Genomic DNA, 25,234 nt, shown 5'->3' with positions numbered 1-25,234 from the left:
ATAAAGATTTGATTTCCACACATCCTTAAAAATACTTGACATTAGGAGTGCCTGGGTGACTCAGTCAGTTAGGTGTCCAACTTCAGCTCAGGTCATGATCTCGCAGTTCATGAGTTCGAGCCCCACATCGGGCTCTGTGCTGACAGTTCGGAGCCTGAAGCCTGCCTACTTCCAATTCTGTGTCTCCCTCTCTCTCTGCCTCTCCCCGCTCATGCTCTGTCTCTCTCTCTCAAAAATAAATAAACGTTAAAAAAATTTTTTTAAATGTTCTTATTTTTATCTAGATGATGTGTTTAAAATAATATTTTATAATTGTTTTGATTTACATATCTCAATTTGCTTATTGGCTACTTGAGTTTCTTCTGCTGAAAGTTTTCTATTCATGTACTTTGTCCAGTTTTCTTTTGTGAAGTAAGAGTAGTCTTTTTCTTAAGAGTTTGTAGTTCTTTGAGTACTGGTCCTTTGTTATATGTGTTGCAGATACTTCCTCCTCATCTGTAGCTTGTCTTTTTTTTTTTTTTTACCTTTATTTATTTATTTTTGAGAGAGAGAGAGAGAACGCTAGTTGGGGAGGGGCAGAAAGAGAGGGAGAGAGAGCAAATCCCAAGCAGGCTCTACACTGTCAGCGCAGAGCCCGACACGGGGCTTGAACTCATGAAACCGTGAGATCATGACCTGAGCCAAAGTCGGACGCTTAACCAACTGAGCCACTCAGGCCCCCCTGTAGCTTGTCTTTTAGTTGAACTTACAATGTTTTTTTGTTGTATGGCAGTTTAGATTGTGAGAGGGTCACAGATTTTTTCTGCTGAGTTGTGCTTTATTAAGAAATATTTCTCCACCATGACATCATAAAATATTATATATATGTATATTTTCTAATAACCTGAAGTATTTGTTTGCCATATTTATTCTTTAACCTGCTTGAATTAGGCATCTGTTTTTCACTCCTACAGAAAGCCAGTTTCTCAACGCTATGTACTGAGCTCCCCATCCTTTCCCCACTGACTTATGATGCCACCTCTATTGCACATCAAGTTAAAACGCACACATGCACACACACACACATGCACACAGACACCTGTGTCTGTTTCTAGGATCCCCTTATTATTCCATTGATATTTGCCTCTCTTGGGTTGAGACGGTTTCACAAAAATCCTGACTGAATTTGGGAAAATACGCATTTTTTTGATATTGAGTTTTCCAGTCCATGAACAGGGTATATTCCTCCATTTATTCAGGCTTTCTTTAATGTCCTTCAATGTTTTGTAATTTTCCCTGTGAGAACATACACTCCACAAGGGCAGTTGCTTGTTGGTTTTGTTCATTGTTGTATCCTCAGTGTCAAGAATGAGGCATGCCATAAGACTAGAGGCTTAAAATTAAAAGAAAGACTAGAGGCTTAATAATTTGTTGTTTAATGAAGCACCTTGCATATATTTTATTAGATATATTCCTACATAACTTATATTTTGTTGCTATAAAACAAACAACACATTTTTTTAACAGTTTCTAATCAGTTATGGTTGGTATATAGATCCCAAGACAGTGGAGAAGTGAGGCAGGAAAAGGCAGGGAGTCAATACAGGGTTCAATGGCAAACAAATTGCTACTTCAGGCTATATGTAGTGTAGAGACACGATGGGATTCGTGTTCTAGAATGCTCTATAGGGGCGCCTGAGTGGCTCAGTGGGTAAAGCGGCAGACTTTGGCTGGGGTCATGAACTCACAGTTCCTGAGTTCGGGCCCCCTGTTGGGCTCTGTGCTGATGGCTCAGAGCCTGGAGCCCGCTTCAGATTCTGTGTCACCCTCTGCCTGCCCCTCCCCGACGTGCACTCTGTCTCTGGCTCAGTCTCAAAAATAAACATTAAAAACAAATTTTTTTTTTTTTAATGCTCTTTAGCTGCAGTGCCAAGAATGAATTGTTATGGATAGGCACTAGCAGACTGGTCAGCAGGCGTTGAGGTGACTCCTGGCATAGAGTTGGTGCCTAAGAATTAGAGAGAGTGGCTGAGCAAAAGCAGGAGTGCCTGGCCACGTTGCCAACTGACCAACCGACAAGGTGACTGACTTAGGCACCGAGTAAAGAAACAGTGCCGTTGCATTTACCAAAGACTGGCCACTTTTCAGGCTAGGTGCTCTTAGGTCAAGCGAAACGTAGCTGGAGGAGGCGCAGTAAGTGCCTGCGAAAGGCAGCCAGTCTCCGGCCGGGTGCGCCCCCGGGTCGCGGAGGCTACGGGCTGGGAGGGAAAGGTCCGGGGAATAGGGGGATCTGGGCCTCTGGGGCGCGCGAGCTTCCCGCGCCCCGGGTCAGGCGCACCAATCGCGCGGAGAGGAGGCGCCTCGGCTCATCCAATCAGCACGGCGGATCCCGGCACCCTCTGTCGCCTTGGCAACGGGACGCAGGGGCTCGCGCGCGGCGAGGTGGCAGTTTGGGTCTGGTCCTGTGGAATCGTGTCATGTCGCGCCCGAAGGTAGGAGTGCCACGGGGTCCAGATGTTTTCAACGTCCCGAGAGAGAGGGAGGGAGGCCGCGGAGGATTCAGACTCGGGGGGAGGGGGGGCGCGATGTCCGGAGTCCCCGCGGAGTGATTCCGGACAAGGAGGGGGAAAATGAATTCAGAGAAAAGACTTCAAGCCCTGGCTGGCCTCGCGCCGCCGCCCGAGATGCTGCGCGAGTCCGCAGCCGGGGCTTGCTGGCGGGAAAGCTACGAAAATGTGGGATTCTAAACTGTACTCAGCGATTTCGGGGGCCCTGGGGGCAACCTCAGAACCTAGAAAAGCTCTTAGAGATCTATTCATCCCGCCTCCTGTTTGCCTACCTATCCATCCATTTGTAATGCATTCATCCCCAAACGCTAATCAATGGCTTCTCCAAACCGAGCCCACTGCTGACCAGTGAGGAGGACACAGAGGTGAATCACATAAGTCCCTGTCCTCTAGGAGTGCACAGGCCAGCGCCCCCCCCCACTTTAAAATGGGGAAAATGTGGCCCAAAGAAGGGAAATGAATTACTCTAGAATCCACCCTCCTCCCCACCAGCCTGCTTCTTATCCCGTGTTCTCTCATGCATGGCACCCCAGTTCTTTAAATTCCATCTCACAACAAAAAACAAGTGATTACATTGGGCTCACTCAGATAATCCAGGATAATCTATTTTAAAGTCAGTTGATTATGTCTGCAACTTTAGTTTTCCTTTGCAATGTAACATATTTACAGGTTCTGGGATATTAGGACATGGGCATCTTTTGGGGGATCATTATTCTGCCTACCACAATATTCTATCATCAAATAATTGGAAAATGAAATTGTAAAAAATACTATTTAAAAAAGCATCACATGGGCACCTGGGTGGCTCAGACGGTTAAGCATTCTACTCTTGATTTCAACTCAGGTCTTGATCTCAGGGTCATGAGTTCAAGCCCGCAGCTGGGCTCCATGCTGTGCGTGAAGCCTACCTAAAAAAATAAAAATAAAAATTAAATTAGCATCACAAAATTAAAGACCTATGAAATAATTTAATTTAAAATGTCCAATGGAGGTGCCTAGGTGACTCAATTAGTTAAGTGTCTAACTCTTGGTTTCAGCTCTGGTCATGATTTCACAGTTTGTGAGCCCTGAGTCAGGCTCTGCACTGACAGCTCAGAGCCTGCTTAGGAGTCTCTCTTTCCCTCTCTCTCTCTGGCCCTCCCTCGCTTGTGCTTTCTCTCTCTCTCAAAATAAATAAACATTTAAAAAAGTCCAAGACTTCTGTACTGAAAAGTAGAAAATATTGTGGACAGAAATTAAAGAAGAGCTAAATTAATGGAGAGATAGATCATATTCAGGGATTGGGAGACTCAATACATGTCACTTCTCAATATGATCTATAGATTCAATACAATCCCAGTAAAATCCCAACGTGCTTTTTTTTTTGTAGAAATTAGCAAGCTGATTCTAAAATTTATATTGAAGTGCAAATGACCCCAAATTGCAAAGGCAATCTTGAAAAAAAGCAAAGTTAGAGGACCTATGCTACTTGATTTCAAGATTTACTAGAAAGCTATGGTAATTAAGACAGTGTGGTGGTGACATAAGGGTAGATAAATAAGCAAATAAGATGGAGTCTAGAGACAGACCCACATATACACAGTCAACTGAATTTTGACAGAAGAGTCAATGTAATTCAATGAGGAAAGGAAAAATTTTTCAACCAAATACTCTGAGCAACTGGATAAACTGATGGAAAATAGAACTGAAAACATGAAAGAGTATAAAAGATACAATAAATAAAAAAAGAGTAGGACACCTGACTAGTCCTGGGGTACTTGGAGGGGCTTGTGTATATGACTGAGATAAGAGTTCATTTGCTTTTGTGGGGGGCTAGTTTCTGTCTGTTTCATAAAGCAGTACTCTCTATCCCTCTCCACTGTCCCTATCCTTCTGAGGGATAGGATGGTATGGTAGGCAGAATTCTAGATGGCCCCCAAGATTCCCACCCCTTATGGACACACCTTGTGTAATTCCCTCCCCTTGAGTGTGGGTGGAGTCTATGAATTTGATGGGATAGTTACTACCGTGATTGTTACTGTGCATGGCATAGGACTCTATCGTGGCTGACTTGGAGAGGAAAGGGTTGGAAGTCAGAGAAATGAGCTCCTGCTGGCCTGGAAGAAAGCAAACATCCATGCTGTGAACTGCCTAGGGGGTTATGTTGAAAGGAACTGCGTGGCCTCTTGCTGAGAGCAGACCCCAGTCAACAGCTAGCAAGTAAACAGAGACCTCAGTCCTGCAGCCCCAAGCAACTGAATTCTGACAACAATCTGGATGGTCTTGGAAAAGGACCCCGAGCCCTGGATGAGAAACGTAACGCAGGCCATCACCTTGGCTGTAGCCCTGTGAGACCTGGGCAGAGGATCCAGCTAAGCTACTCCTGGCCAGCGGAAACTGCAAGATATAAATTTATGCTGTTTTAAGCCACTAAGTTAGTGGTAATTTGTTATACAGTAATAGAAAACAAATGCAGATGACAAGTCTGTCTAAGCTACAGAAGTCATCCTGCACAAGACCAATTTTGATTTCTTTCTCATACCTGCCGTTAGGGATCAGTCTTGCCAGGACTGAAGGCCAAACTGTTTTAGACGTGGTAGAAGCAAAATAATAGCCACTCTGCTTTGAGGATTTGAAAGGCCCATTTTGGATGCAAGAGATTAACTTTGCTCCGAGCCTTTGACTCAGTCTACTCCTGGATCATGGATCTAATCAAACATGTTTCAGCTCCTTCTCACAGAGCCTGCTGAGCTCAGCCCTTAAAACTCAGCCCTCAAAACTGGGGTTGGACCTTTGGAGTGCTGAAAACTAGGTGTTCACTCTACTGGTCATGCTTGTGGAACAATCCTATGAGGTGGGCCCTTGAATACCTGAGGATTTATCCCAAGGACCAAGTTGCTGGGCACATATTGACCGATGTGAACTTGGCCAGGCAGGTCCTTCTTGTCTCAGCATCGGGCGATACTGCATCGGATGGTTTCAGCATTTTAAGATCTGCGGTAAGTTGAGCTGGGAAGGCAGTGTGGATGTGCAGAACCAGTTACATCACTTTCCTTTTCTCATTACAGAATCAAAATTACAAGGGCCATGGATTATCAAAGGGAAAAGAGCGGTGAGTGGTCCCACGCAATCTAATAAACGCAGAACTAAATTCCTCCTCTCTCCTCCCTCCCACCCCCCTCCCTCCCTTCTTTCCTTCCTTCCTTCCCTTTTCCCATCTCTCCACCCCCGCTTCTTTGCTTCAGTAATGACAATGATAATAACAAACAATCACTGAGCACTTACCATGTGCCAGGCTAGTTGTTTTATCTCTTTGAATCTTTGCCACAGTCCTTTGAAGTAGATACTGCTATTGTGTCCATTTTATAGATGGGGAAACTGAAGCCTAGAGAGGCTAAGTAGGTAACTTGCTGAAGCCTGTAGGATCAGTTAGTGGCAGAGCTTGTTGGGCTCCAGGGCCCACGATGCCCAAAGCAGGAGGGAGCGGTGTGGACTTCGCTGGAGGTTTTTCGTGAGAAGTTAGAAGTTACACCACACACGCCGTGGCGCATATTTTCGATACTTCTGTTTCATTAGGTATTTCTATTCTTTCTAAAGTCACATCTGGCCATGTCACCACTGAGGAAGGTGTGTGTGGTCTCTGAGCCCACCTCTCGTGCAGCGCCCATCGACTTTGCCTTCTTTCTCTACCTACTGAGAGAACTTTGCCACCAATTTCAAATCTCTTACTCTCTTCCACAGAGCAGCTCAGCTCTAGTCTGGGTCCTGACCCTAAACTTACACACCCACTCCCACCCCAGCCAAAAAAGGGCACTTCAGTTAACAGGGTCTATTTTATTGGGTCAGGCACCAATTAGAAATGTGTTTAGCTACAAGTAACAGGAAACCCAACTAATAGTAGCTTTAAACAATTACATTTGCTTTCCTCATATAACGAAGAGTCAAGAGGGCAGGTGCAGAGTGGTTCAATGCTCTCAGAGCTAGCGTCTCTGTGATTGCCTTGACCTTTTCCTTCTGGACACTAAGTGGCTGCTACAGCTCCAGCCTTCATGTCACGATCAAGGTGGGAAGGAGTGGCGAGGGAAGTCTCAAGCCACATTTCTTTCTTTCTTTCTTTCTTTCTTTCTTTCTTTCTTTCTTCTTTCTTTCCTTCCTTCCTTCCTTCTTTCTTTCCTTTCTTTCTTTCTTTCCTTCCTTCTTTTCTTTCTTTCTTTCTCTTTCTTTCTTTCTTTCTTTCTTTCTTTCTTTCTTTCTTTCTTTCCTTCTTTCCTTCTTTCTTTCTATTTTTAAGGTTTATTTGTTTTTGAGAGAGACCAAAACAGCGTGAGCAGGGGAGGGGCAGAGAGAGAGAGAGAGAGAGAGAGAGAATCCAAAGCAGGCTCTGTGCTACCAGCACAGAGCCCGATGTGGGGCTTGGACTCATGAAACTGAGATCATGACCTGAGCTAAAACCAAGGTTTGGTTGCTTAACCGACTGAGCCACCCAAGCTCCCCATCTTTCTTTATTTTCATCAAAAGAACCAGTGCTTTCCAGGAACCCACCCTCTTTAGCCATCTTATGTTTTTATCTTACCAGAATCGTGTCGCCTGGACACCCCTAGCTGCATGAATGGTTAGGAATATAAGTTACATAAGTGACGTTATCGTGTTATTATTCTGCACCCTGCTTTTGTCACACAAAATTCTATTTTCAGTATTTATCCACGTTGGTGCACGTAGCTCTGGATGCATTTTGACTGCTATCTGTGTTCCATTGTAAGCCACAAGTTATTTATCTGCTTCCTGTTGAGAGGCCTTCTGGCTGGGCCTTAGAATTGAATTAGAATTAGAAAGCACACCCTGAGACAAGGGTGTGTGAGCAAGTAGTTTATTTGGAAAGTTGGAAGGTGATTTCAGTAAGCATTGGCAGGGCAGGGGGGATGCAAGGCATCCAAGGGAAGGAAACCAATAAACGGGGCATTACAGACAGGTTATTGTGGTGGGCCAGTGGGGCTCAGTCCCACTGGGGATTCCTAGGAGATAGTACAGAATACTGCAGACTCGTCCCCACTGAGTTTTGAGGAACTGGAGGACTTACCCATCAACTCCAGTCGTCATTAGTTGTATGCTGGTGTGGGAAGGGCACTTGGGACCTGCTTTAAGCACTGGTTGAGCTGACTGCGTGCACAGGAATGGAGAATGTCCAAGGGACAAGGGTGGGCCACCAGCCGTGTGCTGCAGGTTATTTCCGTACAAAATAGTAATAATTAACAAACGAACATCCGTGTACATATAATGCCTAGGGTATCTATCTAGGGTATAGAGCTAGGATGGAATTGCTGGCCATAGACTATGTGCAAGTTCAGTTTCACTAAATACTGCCATGTGGTTCCCCAGAGTTCCTTCTACCAGTACAGGAAGAGTTTCCATTTTAGCACATTGTTGCCGAACTTGGACGTCTAGGTTTTTGCCAGTCTAATGTGCCTGAATAGTAACTGACAGTTTCAATCTGCCAGATTGCTCTCTAAAGATTTATCCGATTTACAGTTCCATCAGCATTATAGGATAATTGTCATTTCTCTACATTCTTGTGAACATTTGGTATTTGTCTGATTTTAAACATTTCCCCCGATCTGATGGATATTAAAATTGGGTCTCTTCATTGTTTTGGATTCATGTTTAAATACTCCTTACTTTACTACTTTATAGCAGGGGTTCTTAAAATTTGAGCTCAAGTTTTCTACTTCAAAATTATTATTGTCAACTTTTATCATAAACACTTCGAAAATTAGAAATTTAAAATGATACATTTAAAAAATTTTATTAATTCATTTAGAAAGCAATAACGGACTCATTACCTGGTAGTGTAAATGATGCATTTTTACGAACTATAACCGTATTCTCCCTCCTCCAAATTTATTATGATGAGTAGTAAATGTTTGCACATCTTTGTGTATTTCTTAAATGTCTGGCTTAATAGACAACATTTGGCTTCCTGAACCTTTTGGATTCAATCTGTTGTGATATGTTGTTTTGGTTGAAGAAGAGGAAGGAAATCCAGCCTCACAAATGTATGTAGTTGGAAAAGGGAGGACTTTGTGTACCTCTGGAAGAGACTCGAAGACCCTGAGGACTACTTGGACTACCCACCAAGAACTGCTGTTTTAGGGAATTACAATACGCATCCTTAACTCATCACTGTCTACTGTGAATCAGTATTATACCACTTTGTGCACAATGGAAGAACCTTAGAACAGCTTGCTCTGTTTACTCCCCTCTGGTCCTTTGTGCTGTTATTTTTGTCGTGTATTTAAAAAAAATTGTTAATGTTTCTTTTTGAGAGAGAGACACACACAGAGCACGAGTGGGGGAGGGGCAGACAGAGAGAGAGACACACAGAATCCGAAGCAGGTTCCAGGCTCCGAGCTGTCAGCACAGAGCTTGATGCCGGGCTCGAACCCACGAACCATGAGATCATGACCTGAGCCGAAGTCAGATGCTCAACCGACTGGCCACCCAGGTGCTCTGACTCTTTGCCATGTATTTAAACACTAAAGAAGGTGCTTCAGGGTCAAGGAAAATTATCCCTGATGGAGATTCAGATGTACCAAAATGGATATGTGAGTAGAAAGAGAGATCAATTGATTGATTTTCCAGATGATGTGAAAATGTTAGGGTTTAGGAGCTAACAGTCAAGAAGGAATTCTTGAGACATCTTTGGTGCAAAAAGGTGGTTTATTAAGGCATGCAGACAGGATCTATGGGCAGGAAGAGCTGCACAGGGAGCGCCTGGGGTGGCTCAGTCAATTAAGCATCTGACTTTGGCTCAGGCCATGATCTCAGGGTTTGTAGGTTCGAGCCCCACATCAGGCTCTATGCTGACAGCTCAGAGCCTGGAGCTTGCTTTGGAGTCTGTGTCTCCCTTTCTTTCTGCCCCTCCCCCACTTATACTCTCTCCCTCTCTCTCTCTCTCTCTCTCTCTCTCAATATAAATAAACATTAAAAATTAAAAAAAACAACAACAACAGATGCACTGGGGTTGTGAGGAGTGGCTGATTATATTGGGTTTGGGATAACGTAAGTCTCTAAGGAATTTGGAAGCAAGGTTTCCAGGACCTCGAGGGGCTAGCTGTTGTTAGGATACAGTCATTTACAACGGTCTAGTAAAACCTGACTCATGAGACCCTTCAGATGGATGTCAGTGGGCCATGTGTTTGGAGGACGATTGCTAACATATATCTTGGTTACGGAGGGCAGGGGGACAGGTAGAGATAAGGGATTTTCTTTACAGGATCCTAGAGGTCAGGCTAATGTCAAGCTAAGGTTGCCTTTTATCTCTAGCAAAGTATTAACATGGAGGCAGTCGAGTTTCTGGAGGAAGGTCACTCTGTCTCAAGGACTTGTCAATGTGCTATAAGTTGTAAAGAAATTTAACTTTTTTTTTCTTTTGCCTTTGTTCTCCACTCCACAGAGACCGTAAGCCCTTTCTTCTGACCACTACTTAGGGTTAGGGGCTGATCATTTGATTCCTCCTAAAGCTGAGTGGAACATGGGTTGGGCCAAAGCTTTAATTACAGTGAGTTGGCCCCAAGCCCAACCTCCTGTACTGCCATTTTGAGCCTTTGCCCCGGAAGGGGGTTGAACTACAGTTCAGTGTTTGTGTGTTTGTTTGTTTGTGGGTTGTTTTTTGGTTCATTTTTGGATTCAATCTGGCAGGGCTGCCAGAATGCCCACACCACATCATTGTGCAGGAGTATGGGTTTTCTCTCTGCTTTACTACGTTCTCTACTGCTTCTTTCTTACGCAAATTTGCCGCAATGTTGTTTTGGTTCGGTTCGGTCTGCTTTGGTTTCGGAATGGGACTCTTCCAGATTTTGATTTGTTTGGCCGCCCTCCCTCTTGTCCAAGCACAGCTGCTTTCTCCTGGTGACTGCTTCTCCGTGGCTGGCTCGTTCCTCCCCTTGCCCAAACTCAGACGCCCCCCCCAGACCTGGACACCTGCTATAGCTCTCTGCTCCCCGCTAAGGGCTTTTTTCTCTCTGGAATCAGTTCAGGTTTTCTTTTGTCCGTTGCTCCCCACTAGCCCCATAGTCAAGTGTGCTGTTTAGTTTGCACATTTTCCCCCTCCCTGCTTCAGTAGGACTGAGAGTCTTTCGCATCCTCTTCCACTATAACCTGCGATGTTTTAATTTGCGTTTACTTGATTGTCGGGAAGGTTGAGAATCTTTTCTCGTGCTTACTGGTACGTTTCCCCTGCTATGAATTGCCTGTTCAATCCTTTAGGCATTTTTGTCTTTTTAAAAATGATTTGTCGAAGCTCATTATGTACTTGGTCCAAATGTCTTACAGATTGTAAGCATTACAAATATTTTGTCTTAATCTGTAACTAGTCCTTTAAGCTTTATTCGTGGTGTATTTTGTTACAGAGTTCTGTTGTATATACAGAAAGGTGCATGTGTCGTAACTTTATAGCTCAGTGAATTTTCGTCAACTTAATACACCCACATATCAGGAATCAGAACATCACCAACACTCCAGAAACCCCACTCATGCTCTCTTTCTATCATTCCCCCACAAAGGTAGCCATTATCCAGACTTCTAATGATGTGTTAATTTTTTTAATTAAATAGTTACTTTGAGATAATTGTAGATTTATATGCAGTTATAAGAAATAATATAGTGAGGGGTGCCTGGCTGGCTCAGTTGGTAAAGCATGTGACTCTTGATCTTAGGGCTGTGAGTTCAAGCCTCATGTTGGGTGAGGAGCCTACTTAAAAAAAAAAAAAGTATAAGAAATAATATAGTGAGTTACCATGTGCCCTGTATTTGGTTTTCTCCAATGGTAACAGAGAATACAACTATAATGCGGTATCACAACCAGGATACTGACATCCATACAGTCAAGATAAGGAAAGTTCCCATCACCACTGCTCCCTAATATGACCATTTTATGACCACATCCACTTCCTCCTCCTCCCTCTGCCTTCTTCCACAATCCCACCTCCCCCCTGTCCTTAACCCCAAGCAACTGCTAATCTGTTCTTCATTTTAATAACTTTGTCATTTCAAAAGTCATATAGGGACACCTGGGTGGCTCAGTCAGTTAAGCGGAGAACTCTTGATTTTGGCTCAGGTCATGATCTCACAGTTTGTGGGCTGGAGCCTCGCGTCAGGCTCTGTGCTGACAATGAGGAGCCTGCTTGGGATTCTCTCTCTCCCTCTCTCCTTCTCTCTCCCTCTCTGCCACCCCCCTCCCCCACTTGCATGTGCGTGCATGCTCTTTCTCTCAAAAGAAAAGCTATATAAATGGACTTGTACAGTATATAAGAACGTTTTAGGATCGGCCTTTTTCACTCGGCATAATTCCCCAGAGATGCATGCAGGTTGAATGTACACATATTTCACTCCTTTTTATTGCTAAGTCAGTATTCCATGGCATGGATGGACCGCTATTTAACCATTCACCCACTGAAGGACATCTGGGTTGTTGCCAGCTTCGGGCTATTCTGGATAAAGCTGCTGTGAACATCCACGCACAGGTTTCTGCGTGACCCTGAGCGAGCGATCTGTCACCCTGTCTTGCAGAGAGCAGAGAGCTTCAATCCGATTCAAGACCACTCTCATGAATACTCTCATGGATGTCCTTCGCCACAGGCCGGGCTGGGTAGAAGTAAAGGAGTAAGACGCATCCCCACCCCCTGCCAATCTCGGCCCTCTTTCCCTTTGACTCACCAGGCCTTGTCTCCCTCTGTTTTCTCCCAGTTCCTGTGGGTGGCTACTGGGACTTGTCCCAATTTGGCTGTGACAGGGACCAAAATTTATTTGGCACTCCGAGTGTATCAGGCACATTACAGACGACATCTCTGCCTTGTCTAAGTCTTAGAACCATCCAGCAAGATACGATTATGTTCAGAGGGATCAAGCCAATTGTTGGAGGTCACACAGCACATGTGTGTCAGAGTGGGAGTTGCTCCCAGTTCAGTTGGACTCTTCGGTAGCCAGGGTCCTAGAGCTCTCTGGAGAATCAAGGAGTGCAGCCGTCACAGACTAGCTGGCTTGAATCCTCTAGGGATGGCAGGTCGAGGTCAAGGGCTGCTCGTCCCTGGCCACTTACTAGTCCTGTGACTTTGAACGAGTTACTTGACCCCTAAGCCTACATCTCTTCTATGGTGGGCCCTGGGGATGCTGAGATGAACAATGTCTGGCACATAGCAGGTGCTAATGTTAGTGAGGGCTAAGGTCGGGCTGCATATAACAGAGACCCAAAGCAAAAGAGGCTCTGATGGACCAGAAGTTTATTTATCTCTCCCACCAAAGTCCAGGTGTAGGAATTTCAGAGATGGCATAGAAATTTGGAGCCACCTGTTTCCGTCTTTCCATCCTGCCATCCCTTGAGTGAAGCCCTTCTCACGGTCTAAGGTGAAGCTCCAGTCTTGCATCCACAGGGCGAGCAGCAGTAGGTAGGAGGGAGACAAGAAAGTACACGCCCTGCCCTTGAAGGACACAGCCCAGAAGTCCCTCACGTTGGCCAGACTTAGCCTAGCTGCAAGAGAATCTGGAAAATGTAGCTTTTATTTTGGAAAATGTGGAATACATTTCCCCAGGTAAATGTTGGGAATTCTATTACTGTAGACAAAAGGGGGAGAATGGATAGGAGGGGGGAGGGCCACCAGCTGCCCTGACCTGGTGCTCAGTCAATGTTGTTGCATAACAATAGCTGAGCCCGTTAGACACTCTTTACTATAGCAGTTTACACGCCTGACCTCTGAATCGTCCAGCAAACCTTCTTCTGGGAGGTGCTATTATCATACCCATTTGCTGGAAAACGGGACACCTGGGCATGGAAGAGTAAAAAGTGCCATGTTGGAGGTCACTTGGCTTGTCAGGGCTTGGACTGCACCCAGTCGGTCTGTGTGCAGAGTCCCAGGTGCATTTCTACCCTCTCGGTGAATGAGGAAACAAATGAGCCAATGGATGAATCCGTGATTCCCACTGCCTGGTACTGGAGTCTAGTCTTCGGTTATTGCTGTAATTTTGTAACTTAAAAAAACAAAAACAAACAAACAAAAAAACCACGTTGGAAGCAACGGTGGTGGCATTATTTTCTCTCCTGTCACATCCTTTTCAAGCACCTCCTCTCTGCACCCCAGCTCTGGCATCGGATTCGGTAGATTAGCCTGGGTAGGAATGCTGATGCTGCTGTGCCCTGGGCGAGCGAGGTTCTCCTCGACTGAGGGCTCCAGGGATGATTGTAGTCACCTCTTGAGGCTGTTCTGAGGACTCAGTGAGGGGAGGGCTTTGTGGACAGGGAAGGGCTTACAGATGTTATCGGGAGGCTCTGCTTGGTGATGTGGGCCGGGGGTGGCAACCCAGATGCTTCTAGAGCCCAGGCAGGTAACCTGATCAGGTGAGGCTGGCTGGTTGCCATGGGCCGTAGGCAGTGGTAGGTAGGGGCTGTGATCTGGAGAGGGTGCGTCCCAACTTGGTGGCTGTTCCTCACTCCCGCCGACAGGTGCCAGGAGGCATCAGGACCCCGTGTGGCCGATACCCCGGTTGTTCAAAGGGAACCCAAAGGAAGCCGGCAGCCTGGATTTGTGTAGGAACATTTCTCCCGTTCTCACTCTGGCCTAGCGAAGCACACTGTGGGCAGGGCTGGCCCACGGCACCCCCTTGAGGCTCCTTATGAACCTTGCTTGTCCCTCAGCTGCACCTCCATGGGCCCCAGGCCCTCAGCAGTGCTGAGGTCCTTACCTCATGACCTTTGTCCCACCCACCCCCAGTGAAGGGGACTGGGATTTCTACTGGTGTGACGTCAGCTGGCTCCGGGAGAACTTTGACCACACCTACATGGACGAACACATGCGGATCAGTCACTTCCGAAACCACTACGAGGTGAGCTGGGTGGGCTGGTGGTGGCGGGGGAAGGGGGGGCACTGAGTCGGCCACTTCATGTCACTGGATGTCGCAACGAGCAGGGGCTGGCACGGGAGTGCAAGGAGCAGAATGGAAAAGCGTAAGGGAGTTTGGGGTACATGCCAGGTGGGGAGCATGTGCACAAGATACACGATGGGCTAAAGGATGTGAGAGGGTAAGGATCTAATACCCGAGCAGCAGGCTATCTTGGGGTGGGGACTCAGGTCACAGGCTGGTGGGCATGTCAACACTACAGATGTGAGGGGCAGCCTGGCTTGGGGGGCAAGGGCCGCAGGAGCAGGATGCTTGAGCCATATGGTGATTTCAGGGAAGAGACAGATTGAGCAGTTGGGAGTCTAGAGCTGGGAGGGAGGTCCGGGAGGAATCAGATCACAAATCACACTGGAGGAGCCAAAGCTGCTGAGATTTGAAAAGGTTAGTGCAGCTTAGAAGTTAGCAACATGAACTTCGGAGTCAGACAGGCCTGGGTCAAGTCCTGGCTGTGCCTTCTGTTAGCTGGGTAGCTCTGGGCAATTGACTTAGCCTTTCTGAGCCTCAGTTTTCTTGCCTGTAAAGTGGGGATGGTTATAGACTAGCAGGCTCTCAAAGTTACTCTTACTGTTATTGCTACTTCGTGGGCCGAGAATGGAGGCTGTGGGAGGCAGTGTCGATGGCTGGGGCTGGGAGGTGGAGCAGGGCAGGGGGCACGAGCCCTAACAGCCTGTCCACCCATCCCGCCGCCCAGCTGACGCGCAAGAACTACATGGTGAAGAACCTGAAGCGGTTCCGGAAGCAGCTGGAGCGCGAGGCAGGGAAGCTGGAGGCAGCCAAGTGCGACTTCTTCCCCAAAACCTTTGAGATGCCATGCGAGTACCACCTGTTCGTGGAAGAGTTCCGCAAAAACCCGGGGATCACCTGGATCATGAAGCCTGTGAGTGCCCGGTGCCCAGTCAGGGGACCAGAGGAAAGGGGCAGTGGGAGGGAGGGCTGCCCAGGCACCAGCAGGGATCCTTCATGGCAGAACCCCTGCCTGGGATTTCAGCCTTAGGTGCACCATCTGCCTCCCCAGAAGAGCTTTTTTTTTTTTTTTTAACTCTATTTATTTTTGACAGAGAGAGAGCGTGAGTGGGGGAGGGGCAGAGAGAGGGAGACACAGAATCCGAAGCAGGCTCCGGGCTCTGAGCTGTCAGCACAGAGCCTGATGCGGGGCTCGAACTCACAAACTGCGAGATCATGACCTGAGCTGAAGTCACACGTTTAACCGACTGAGCCACCCAGGTGCCCCTCCGCCGAAGAGCTTTGTCTCCTCTTTGCAGTGTTTGAACCCAGCAGCTATGACTGCTAGTACACAGTAGGTGCTCAATACATGTTTACTAGATGGAAAAGTATCCTCAGGGCACCAGGGCAGAGAATCCAGAGCCTTGCTGGAGCTCAGGTCCCCACCTCTCTTCCTGACATGAGAGAAAATGGTGGCAGTCAGGCCATGCCAAGCGCTTTGCCTGCATTACCTGATTCTCCAGATGGTCTTTGGGATGAGATATTACCTTACTTTATTTTATTTCATTTCATTTTTAAATATGTATTTATTTATTTTGAGAGAGAGAGTGTGTGTGCGCTTGCGTGAGAGCAGGGGGTGGAGGGAGAGGTAGAGAGAGAGAGAGGGAGAGACTCCCAAGCAGGATTGTCGTGGGGCTTGATCTCACAAACCATGAGATCATGACCTGAGCTGAAGTCAAGAGTCAGACGCTTCACCCGACTGAGCCACCCAGGCGCCCCAATATTACCTTGGTTTATAGATGAGGAGACTGCGACCCATTTATTCAAGCATTCCACAATGTTTACCGAGCGCTGGCTACATGCCAGGCATAGAAGTAGGTGCTAGGGACACAGCCCTCAGCAAATTGGAAGTGGGTCTCTACCTTCCTTGAGTGCAGACGATACAGAAGATACCTGTGTGAGTACAGTTGTTCTAAGTGACACTAGAGAGGAAACAGTAGGAGGTTCCCTGCTGCCCAGCGGGCTTTTCTGAAGGGAGATTGGGCTCCAAGGTCAAATCCCTTAGTTTAAATACTGCCTGTACCACTTCCTTGCTGTGTGACCTCAGACAGGTTACTTAACTTGTCTGTGCCCCAGTTTTCCCATCTGCAAAGTGAGACTGTGTTACCTGTCACATAATGTTGTGGTGTGATTAACACAGGTAGAGCATACCTTAAGCACTCCATAAATGATAGCTGCCATTGTTATTAGTGTTATTAAAAGAATTGTGGACTTTGACTGAAAGTCAAGAAATATTGACTGTGGCCTGAAGGATGCCGAGGAGTCAGCCTGGCGAAGGACAGAGGTAGGGAAGAGCATTCTGGGAAGAGGGACTGCATGCATGAAAGCCTTGCATCCAGAGGTAGCCAGCCCTTCGGGGATCAAGACACTGAGTGGAGGGCAGGCGCGGCAGAGCACCTATGAGCCCCTCAATTGTTCCTCGTGCCAGGGCTGGTTTCTCACCACAAAGCCACCATAGCCTTGAATGGTATCATCAAAGCCCCCTAATATTTTCTGGGCTTGGGACCGTGCCAGGCCCCAGGAAGGGAGCTGGGGGGAGGACGTGGGGGGCAGCCCTTCCTCGTGCAGCTGGGGACTAGACCTGGTGTTGGCCGATATGCACATTCAACCAAGAGCACAGCTGCTTGGAGGGGGAATCGACGTGCCAGACAGAAACGACGGATCCTCCCGACTGGGTCCCAGCCAGCGTTGACCCCGGGACCTCCTGCACCTGTCCCCTCCTCTGCAGCTGGAGAAGAAGGGGTTCGTTAGGCACAGGAAGACTACAAGCCACAGGGCGGTCCCAGCTCCCAACATTAGCCTCTCAGACAAATGGTAATTTGTGCTAATTGGGATGAGCAATTGCATATTAAGTTGATTCCTTTCCCAGCCCACGGCCTTTGTTAGAGGCAGACACAAGACAGCTGTAATTAAGAGGAGGCATCTTGGCTGTGTGCGTGTGTCCTTGCTCCTGAATAGCTGTGGCGCCCTGTCTGGGGTGTGGGGAGCCGGGAGTGGGTGCTCTGAGCTCTAACTCTGTACCCGCCACGCATAAGCCCTGGGCAGGTTCCTCAACCCCTCTAAGTCTGCGTCCTCATCGTCCTCATCCATAAAATGGAATTAATGAGTGCACCTACCTGCCGGGCTTGCGAGAGAATCCAATGCGGTTATACACATTATATAAAGGGTTTAGCACTTAGGTGTCCAGTCACTGACCGCTTTTACGGTTATTTCCAAGACTCCAGGCGACACCTGGAAAGCACGAGGTCGGTGCTTCCCAAGCCCAAATGTGCCCACCATCATCAGGCAACCTGGTTAAAGGCAGAGACTGATTCGGCAGGTCTGGGTCGGTCTGAGAGTCTGCCTTGCTAACCAGCTCCCAGGTCAGGCCCTTGCTGCTGGTCCACGGACCACACTTTGAGGAGTGAGACCCTAGCGGAATCATTTTCAAAACTGAGAGTGCATCAGAATTTTCTGGAGAGCTTATTAAAGCCCCCGCTCCCATCCCCCAGGGTCTGATTCAGTAGGCCTGATGTGGGGCCAAAGAACTTACATTTCTAACAATTTCCCAGGTAGAGCAACCAAGGGTTCTCTGGAGCCACAGAACCATGAACCGCTGGGACGGAGTATTAGTTCTGGGATCCTGTTGTTTGGATCCTTCGGGGTGGGGAAAATGTTAAAAAAAAAAAAAAAAATTACTCCAAATTCAGAAAATAGAAAAAATCCCGAATCCCTCCACTCCTCCCACAAGGCCTGTCTCTGTGAGCCAGCTTGTCCTCGTGCACCCACACACAAGAGTTTTCACATAGCTGCCATGGCCGGCGGGTCAGGGTAGCCACTGGCCTGCCTTTTCCCTCTGGCATCTCCTCTGCACGGTGCCCTAGGGCCTGCTGACTCTTCAGCTTCCAACTCCACTCCGGGCAGCAGAGCAGGGGCGATGCGGGGGTGGGCGGGGCGAGTTGGACTCAGAAGGGAGTAAGCAGCATCATCCCCTCCCTGCCACCTGCAGGGACCCCTCTTCCCACCGAGCCTGAGCCCCAGCCCATCTCAGAGTATAAGAACAAGCCCTTGGCTTTGCCATTTAAAAGTCCAACTGATGTAAAAATTGCATTGATCCCAACTTCTTTGCCATCGAAACATTCTCCCTTCCTACCAGCTCAGGCCCTCTGGGTGGGCAGGAGGTTGGCAGGATGCCTTGGGCAGCAAATAACAGAAATCACGACTACAGGGAGCCCAAAGAAAGGGCTGGTAAAAATAGTGTTTCACACGGTCACAAAATAGTGTTTTTAAAAGGATAAAATAATTTGGTTATAAAAAGAAGCAACTCTATTGAAAAACAGTTATCAACCGGTTAGTCTGGGTCCTCTGAGAAACAAACGAACGAAGGAACAAACCAACATGCCGCCGGAAGTTTTGCCCGTGAGGAATTGGGGGAGGGAGTGCGGGGAGCCTGGACGGCAGTCAGCGAGGGAGAGAGGGAAGGAAGAGAAGCACCTAGAGGCCGGGCAGCAAGGCCTGGGGGAGGCCTCATGCCAGAGGAGGCCCCACTCTCCAGGGAGTGGGCCAGCCTTCAAGGCCCCTTCTGTCCTCCGTCCGTGGCAGGAGCGTCCCCTGCAGGCGGGGCCCCACAAGTGGAGCGTGGATTGCGGTAGTAGAAGCTGGCGGTCAGTCCAGCACCTTCCGCAGTTGGAGACCTGCTAGCATGTTCTCACAACGGCCACACAAACTATTAAATGATCTGTATGCAGTAACAGTAACAGTAACAATATATGTGCTTTTCATTAACAGTGAGAGTCTAACAGCAGGCCCCATTGTTACCATACTTTCAAAATCATCACAAGCAAAAACAATATTTTGAGACACCTGCAGCAACTCTAATGTGATCTAAAAATAACCGAGATTTCTTCTGAGAGTAAAGTCACAGGCTTGGCTAGTACTACTAGGATTTGTTGTCTGCATTCATAATGGGAAGCAGTGGGAAAATCTGGTTAGGATGAAAAACTTTCTTCTCTTTCGAGTTTACAGACCCCAGGACATTTCCTTTAATGACGAGAGGTCGCTTCCAGGGATGATTCAACATCATAGGGCAGCTTGACATCATCATCGGTTCCCACCCCAGCGGGCTGGCTGCTACTCTTGGTCACAATGTAGCTGCCAAGCTCTAGCTTCACCTCCTCACGCCTCCACTATTGCCACAGGATTGAAGGAACACCCTGGTCTTGTGTGTCCCTTTTGAAGAAGACACAAACTCCCCAGAGGTCACTGCAGTAGACTTCCCCTGGCATCCTGCTGGCCCTGCTTGAACCGGTCACATGGTGGGGGCATGGGACCACCGTGGGCATCAGACACCGCAGAGGGCAGGGCCACCAGGAAGAGGTGATCCAAATGAGGTTCTGTTGGGAGCGCCTGGCTGGCTCAGTTGGTGGAACAGGTAATTCTTGATCTCAGGGTCGTGAATACAATGCCCACGATGGGTGTAGAGCTTACATTAAAAAACAAATACGCAAATGGGGTTCTGTTGGCAGAGAAAAAAGGGAATTTTTTTCCCATACTTGGCGTTGCTGAGTGGACCACCAACTACATCTGTAACACCCAGTGAATGCCACACAACGAATGCCTCACGAGAAATGATCCCCAGGGGCAGGGCATCGAGGGCCATGAGTGGCCACAGGTGGTACAAAATCTAAATATGGTTCATTCTAACAATCCGTTCATATATATATATTTTTTACATTTATTTATTTTTGAGAGACAGAGCACAAGTGGGGGAGGGGCAGAGAGAGAAAGAGACACAGAATCCGAAGCTCCAGGCTCTGAGCAAGCGGTCAGCACAGAGCCCGATGCAGGGCTCAGACTCACAAACCGTGAGATCATGACCTGAGCTGAAGTTGAAGGCTTAACCGACTGAGCCACCCAGGCGCCCCAACAATCCATTCATATTATTTTCCAATTGAAAACATATCTTTTTATAAAAATAATATTTTACTCCCAGATTATCAAGTAAGATTGATAGTCCCAACAGTAGGACCATGTTGACCGTGGGGGTTGGGGGGCGCCTGGGTGGCTCAGTCAGTTAAGCGTCTGACCTTGGCTCAGGTCATGATCTCACGGCTTGTGAGTTCGAGCCCTGTGTCAGGCTCTGTGCTGACAGCTCAGAGCCTGGATCCTGCTTCGGATTCTGTGTCTCCTTTTCTCTCTGCCCCTCCCCTACTTGTACTCCATCTCTCTCTGTCTCTCAAAAATAAATAAATGTAAAAAAAAAAAAATTAACTACCTGGGTTTGTCACCTACAGGCTGGGTAACCTTGAACAGAGTGCTTGGCGTTGTTCCTTGGTTTCCTTGGCTGCAAAAGGGGGATAACGTTAATGCCTACATAGAAGATTCTTTGTAAAGCTTTAAGGAGCTCATGGGCATAAGTCTTTGTGCCTGGCACCCAGAAAACATCTGAGAAGTATTGGCTGCCACTGTTAGAAACCATTCCCCTAAAGTCAGTGTGCTGGTCCTATTCCCGCACCCCAAAACTCAGTGGCTTGAAACGAAAATCCTGTCTTATTTATTAGCTCATGCTAGTTTGGGCAGCATTTGACAGGGAAGGCTCGTTGCTGTTTGAGCATCTACTAGGACGGCTCCCGTGAGGGCTGCAGGATTCTCTTCCGAGCTGGCTCCCTCACTGGGCTGGCAAGTCAGTGCTGGCTGTTGGCTGGGAGCTCAGCCAGGGTGGAGGGCTGGAAGACTCAGTTGCCCTCCGTATGGACCTCTCCATGTGACCTGAGCTTCCTCACGGCATGGTGGCTAGGTTCCAAGGGCAACCATCCCCAAAGAGAAAGCTGTGTGGAAGCTGTGTTGCCTTGGAGGACCCAGCACTGGAATCCACACAATGTCACTTCTGCCATATGCAATTAGTAGAGACAGTCCCAAATGCTGGCCCAGATTTGGGGCGGGACATTGAATTTACCTCTTGATGGAGGGTGGAGGTAGCAAGGTTCTGGGAAAACATATGGGAGTGGAAATATTTTTGTGATTGTTTTTGGAAACTACAGTCTGCTGGAGCTAGGGAGCAGGTGGTGGTTTCCAGCCTCAACAACCCTGATAGATCACCAAGCAGGAAGTTTACTTTTCACCCTGAGGATTATTCCCTTAGGAGGGCATCTCCCGGAACAGACGTGTTTGCCAACATACTAGCAATGCTTCAAACAATAAAGGCATTTTATCACCGCATATAACAAGAAAGCCAGAGGTAGGAAGTTCCATGTTTGGGGGATGTGCTCAGTGGTGCTGTGAAAAGACCACATTCCTTATCTTTCTTCTCTGTCATCACTCTGCATCCTCAGTGTATTGGCTTTCCTCCATCAGACTCGTCACCTCATTGGTGACGGTTATAGTCCTCACCTCCCCAGAGTGTAGCATTCAAAGGAAGGAAAGGAGGCAAACATCTCTTTCTCTCTCTCTCTCCCTCCCTTCCTCTCTTGCTCCCTCCCTCTCTTTCTCCTCTTCCTCAACCCCAATGTATTTTTTTAAATGCTTGTTTATTTACTTTGAGAGGGAAGGAGGGGCAGAGAGGGCGAGAGAGAATCCCAAGCAGGCTCCGCTCTATCAGCAGAGCCTGATGCAGGGCTCGATCTCGCGAACCATGAGATCATGACCTGAGCTGAAATCAAGAGTCAGACACTTAACCAACTGAGCCACCCAGGCGCCCACCCCAATATTGTTAACAAGGAAAAAAAAATCGTTCTCAGAAGCCCCAAGGCCCCAAGCCGATGTCTCTTTGGTCCTCATTGACCAAAACTAGTTGCATGGTTCCCATGAGCTGCATGGGAGGCTGACCACACAGGTATCTGCTCTTTCCAGCCTCCGTGTGAGAGCTGGGCTCTGCCGGCCGGAAAGAAGGAAGGGGAATGGCTACAGGAAAGGTAGGGGTGGGGGGTCCTAGACCCAAAGGCAGGAGTCTTTAAAAGAACTTCTTAATTGAAGTTTAGTAAACAGAATACGCCCCAGTCACAGAGGCACAGCTTGGTCAATTTCACGAGGCGAGCACACTTGAGTAACGAGCACCCAGACTGCAAACAGGGCATTGCCAGCCCCTCAGCAGCTCCCCTCCGACCCTCTCCCACTCACTACCCCTCGGGTCCCTAACAGCATGGATTCATTTGTCTGCTTTCGTACTTTGTGTAATTGGAATCACGCAGTATGGCTCCACTGCGTCCGCTTTCTCTCCCTCAACATCGTGTTCAGGCGACTCATCCACACTGACGCGGGTCGGTGCATTGTTCATCATCATTGTCGACACGATTCCGTTGAGTGCGTACTTGTCCATTTGGGAGTTTCAAGGTTGGAGCTATTGTGAATCGTGTGCTACACGTCCTGTACATGTCCACGGGTGCCCGGGTTTCTGCCGAGCAGGTGCCCAGGAGAGGAGTTTCTGGGTCAGAGCAGATGCCTATGTCCAGCTTTGGTGCACGCCCACCAGCAGTTGTGAGTTCCGGTTTCTCCACAGCCTCGCCAACACTTGCTGTTGTCGGTCTTTAGTTTTACCCACTCTCAGGCAGTATAGGGTGGCATCCTCTTGGGGTGTTCATTTGCATTTCCTTGAGGCTAATGAAGTTGAGTGACTTTTTCACTGTTTACGTTGGGTCATCTTTTGTGAGGTGAATGTAAGTCTTGTGGGTAGCTGGGAACTGTGGGAAGCCCTTTATGCACACTGTTGCTCTCCCAAATAGCTGTGTGCATGTGGCTTCCCCTGAAATGCTACCAGTACTCCCAGGTCTTGCGGGCACCCCATCTTCTGGGCGTACACAACCCCGAAACAGGCACACAGCACAGCAGGCAGAGCGGGGGCTGAGTTTCAGCTCCCACTGGCCCCATGACGGGGAGCCCTTGTGCAGTGGACAGCCTGCCCATCCATGCCCGACAGCCCTGCCTGCCCCTGCATTGTACAGAGAACATCACATTAACCAACTTGGCTCTGCTCCGAGAAGAACAGAGGGAAATGACAGTTTGCATTACCTGGGTGCCTTAATGCCAGAGAAAAGACGCCTCGAGGGGATCTGCTCACTGGCTGCAGATTACCCAAAGGGCTGCTCTGGGGCCCAGGGATCAGATTTGTTTTAGGAAGCCCTACAGGCCAGAGCCAGGCTGGCAAATTTTTAGCTCGACACAGGTTAGGCTGTGAAAGCTCCATGAGGTCTGGGTCACGGCTATAGCATAATGCCCAGCACACAGTAGTCACCTAATGTATACCTTTGGGATGACTGCTTCATAGAGCCATCCCGCAACAAATGAGCTGCATCGGGAGGTAGGGGGAGGGTGGCGAGCTCCCTGGCAGGTGACCATCACAGAGGGATTTCTCAGGGGGGAATAATGCCTTTGGTGCTGACTGCTCTGCATGATATTAAAGATCTTTCCAGCCCCTAGACTCTGTGAAGCCATGAATTATCCATGCTGGGATTCAGTAAAGGCAGACTGATCAGTATTAGCTGAAGCAAAACCTAATTAGGGAGGCAAATTGATTTCCAAAAAAAGAATTGGATGATGTGTTCCCAAGACTGTTAGAAATGGTTTTTTAATTGTCTGTTGTTTTGTATTATTCATGCCATTGTATGCCTTTGTGAGCGAAGTCGGCTTCTCTCTTGCCTCCCCCCTTGCCTCCCTCCCACCCGCCAGCCAGGCTTAGTACCTTCTCAGTGGCTGGCCCCATGGGGCTGGGCTGGGCCATTCCTCTGGGGAGGGCTGGAAGCCCATGGGAGAGATAGAGACAGAGAAATGGTGGGGAGGTGCCCCAGGCACAGGGGCCAACAAGGAACCATATAGAGCTGAGAGCAGACCTTTCTGCACTCACCCCCACCCCAGGTAGCCCGGTCGCAGGGAAAGGGCATTTTCCTCTTCCGGAGGCTGAAGGACATCATGGACTGGAGGAAGGTAAGCTTACCCCTCCCCCTTGCTCCGGAAATCTCCCTCTGCCCTTGCTGCCGCGAGGGGCCCCTCCTTCCTTCCTCCAAAGCTTGAAGGGCTGGCAGCGAAGCTCTGCCCCTGGGAACGGAGTCTCTGAAGCCAGATTGCCTGGGCTCAAATCTTGATTTTGCCCTTGAAAAGCTGTGTGACCCTGGGCAAGATGCTTCTTCTCCTCTCTGTGCCCAAGTAAATGGGGGAGAGTAGTAACAGTGCCTGCTGAGAACGAGTTACTATGCCTAAAACCTGAGAACGTGGCCTCTGTACCTGGGCCTCCTGCTCACCTGATTGGGGACAGCTTGGCTGACTCTTCCTCCAAGTCCCAGGCCGAGCCTGAGGTAGCTCCCTCCCTCCCCATGACCCATCCATATCCCAGGATCCAGCGTAGTAGGAATCCCGCTTCCAATCCTGCCCCTGCCACTCAGCAGCTGTGTGATCTTGGGAAAATTGCTAACCCCCTCTGAACTTTAGAGATGATAATGCTGCTACACAACCAGCACCTGCTGCATGAGCAGGTGCTCAGGAAGTGAATTGCCTCCCTCCTCTGTGTGTCTGATTCCTTCCCATCAGGGCACCGCTGGGAAGAAGCTCACCAGCTCAGAGGCCCAGCCAGCCCGGAGCGCTGTCAATCCACCCGGAGGCCATGTGAGTACAGGTGCCAGGTGGCCCGGGGCCCAGGAAGGGAAGGCCTGGTTGCCTCTGTCTTGAAGCAGCTTGGCGGTGGAGGGGGAGAGGGCCGGGGGATGACAGCCGGTGTAGAAAATTCTGCCCTGGGGGCCAGAGACCCTGAGTTCCAGTGGCTCCCTGCCACCAGGCCCTTGTGTGACCTCACCAAG

At 48.5% G+C, this 25,234-nt stretch overlaps 1 protein-coding gene across 2 annotated transcripts in view; it reads left to right on the top strand.

Annotated features, from left to right (window-relative positions):
- The first annotated feature begins 2,398 nt into the window (after positions 1-2,398).
- Positions 2,399-25,234, top strand: part of TTLL9 (tubulin tyrosine ligase like 9) — a 40,933-nt gene continuing 18,097 nt past the window's right edge. The window contains exons 1-8 of one of the 2 annotated variants that reach the window (XM_019458834.2): positions 2,399-2,471; positions 5,594-5,637; positions 12,090-12,182; positions 14,017-14,100; positions 14,285-14,396; positions 15,163-15,348; positions 24,300-24,368; positions 24,969-25,043. In XM_019458834.2, the coding sequence (XP_019314379.2) occupies positions 2,457-2,471; positions 5,594-5,637; positions 12,090-12,182; positions 14,017-14,100; positions 14,285-14,396; positions 15,163-15,348; positions 24,300-24,368; positions 24,969-25,043 (678 nt within the window). In that variant the 5' untranslated portion in view covers positions 2,399-2,456. The remainder of the gene's footprint in view (positions 2,472-5,593; positions 5,638-12,089; positions 12,183-14,016; positions 14,101-14,284; positions 14,397-15,162; positions 15,349-24,299; positions 24,369-24,968; positions 25,044-25,234) is intronic. The other variant, XM_019458835.2, reaches the window with a different exon arrangement.

The sequence above is a fragment of the Panthera pardus genome, unplaced genomic scaffold (genome assembly GCF_024362965.1).
Source record: "Panthera pardus isolate Hobbes unplaced genomic scaffold, ASM2436296v1 HiC_scaffold_25, whole genome shotgun sequence".
Classification (NCBI taxonomy): domain Eukaryota; kingdom Metazoa; phylum Chordata; class Mammalia; order Carnivora; family Felidae; genus Panthera; species Panthera pardus.
The sequence above is the reverse complement of the archived record's forward strand: the minus strand, read 5'-3'. Positions and strand labels throughout refer to the sequence as shown.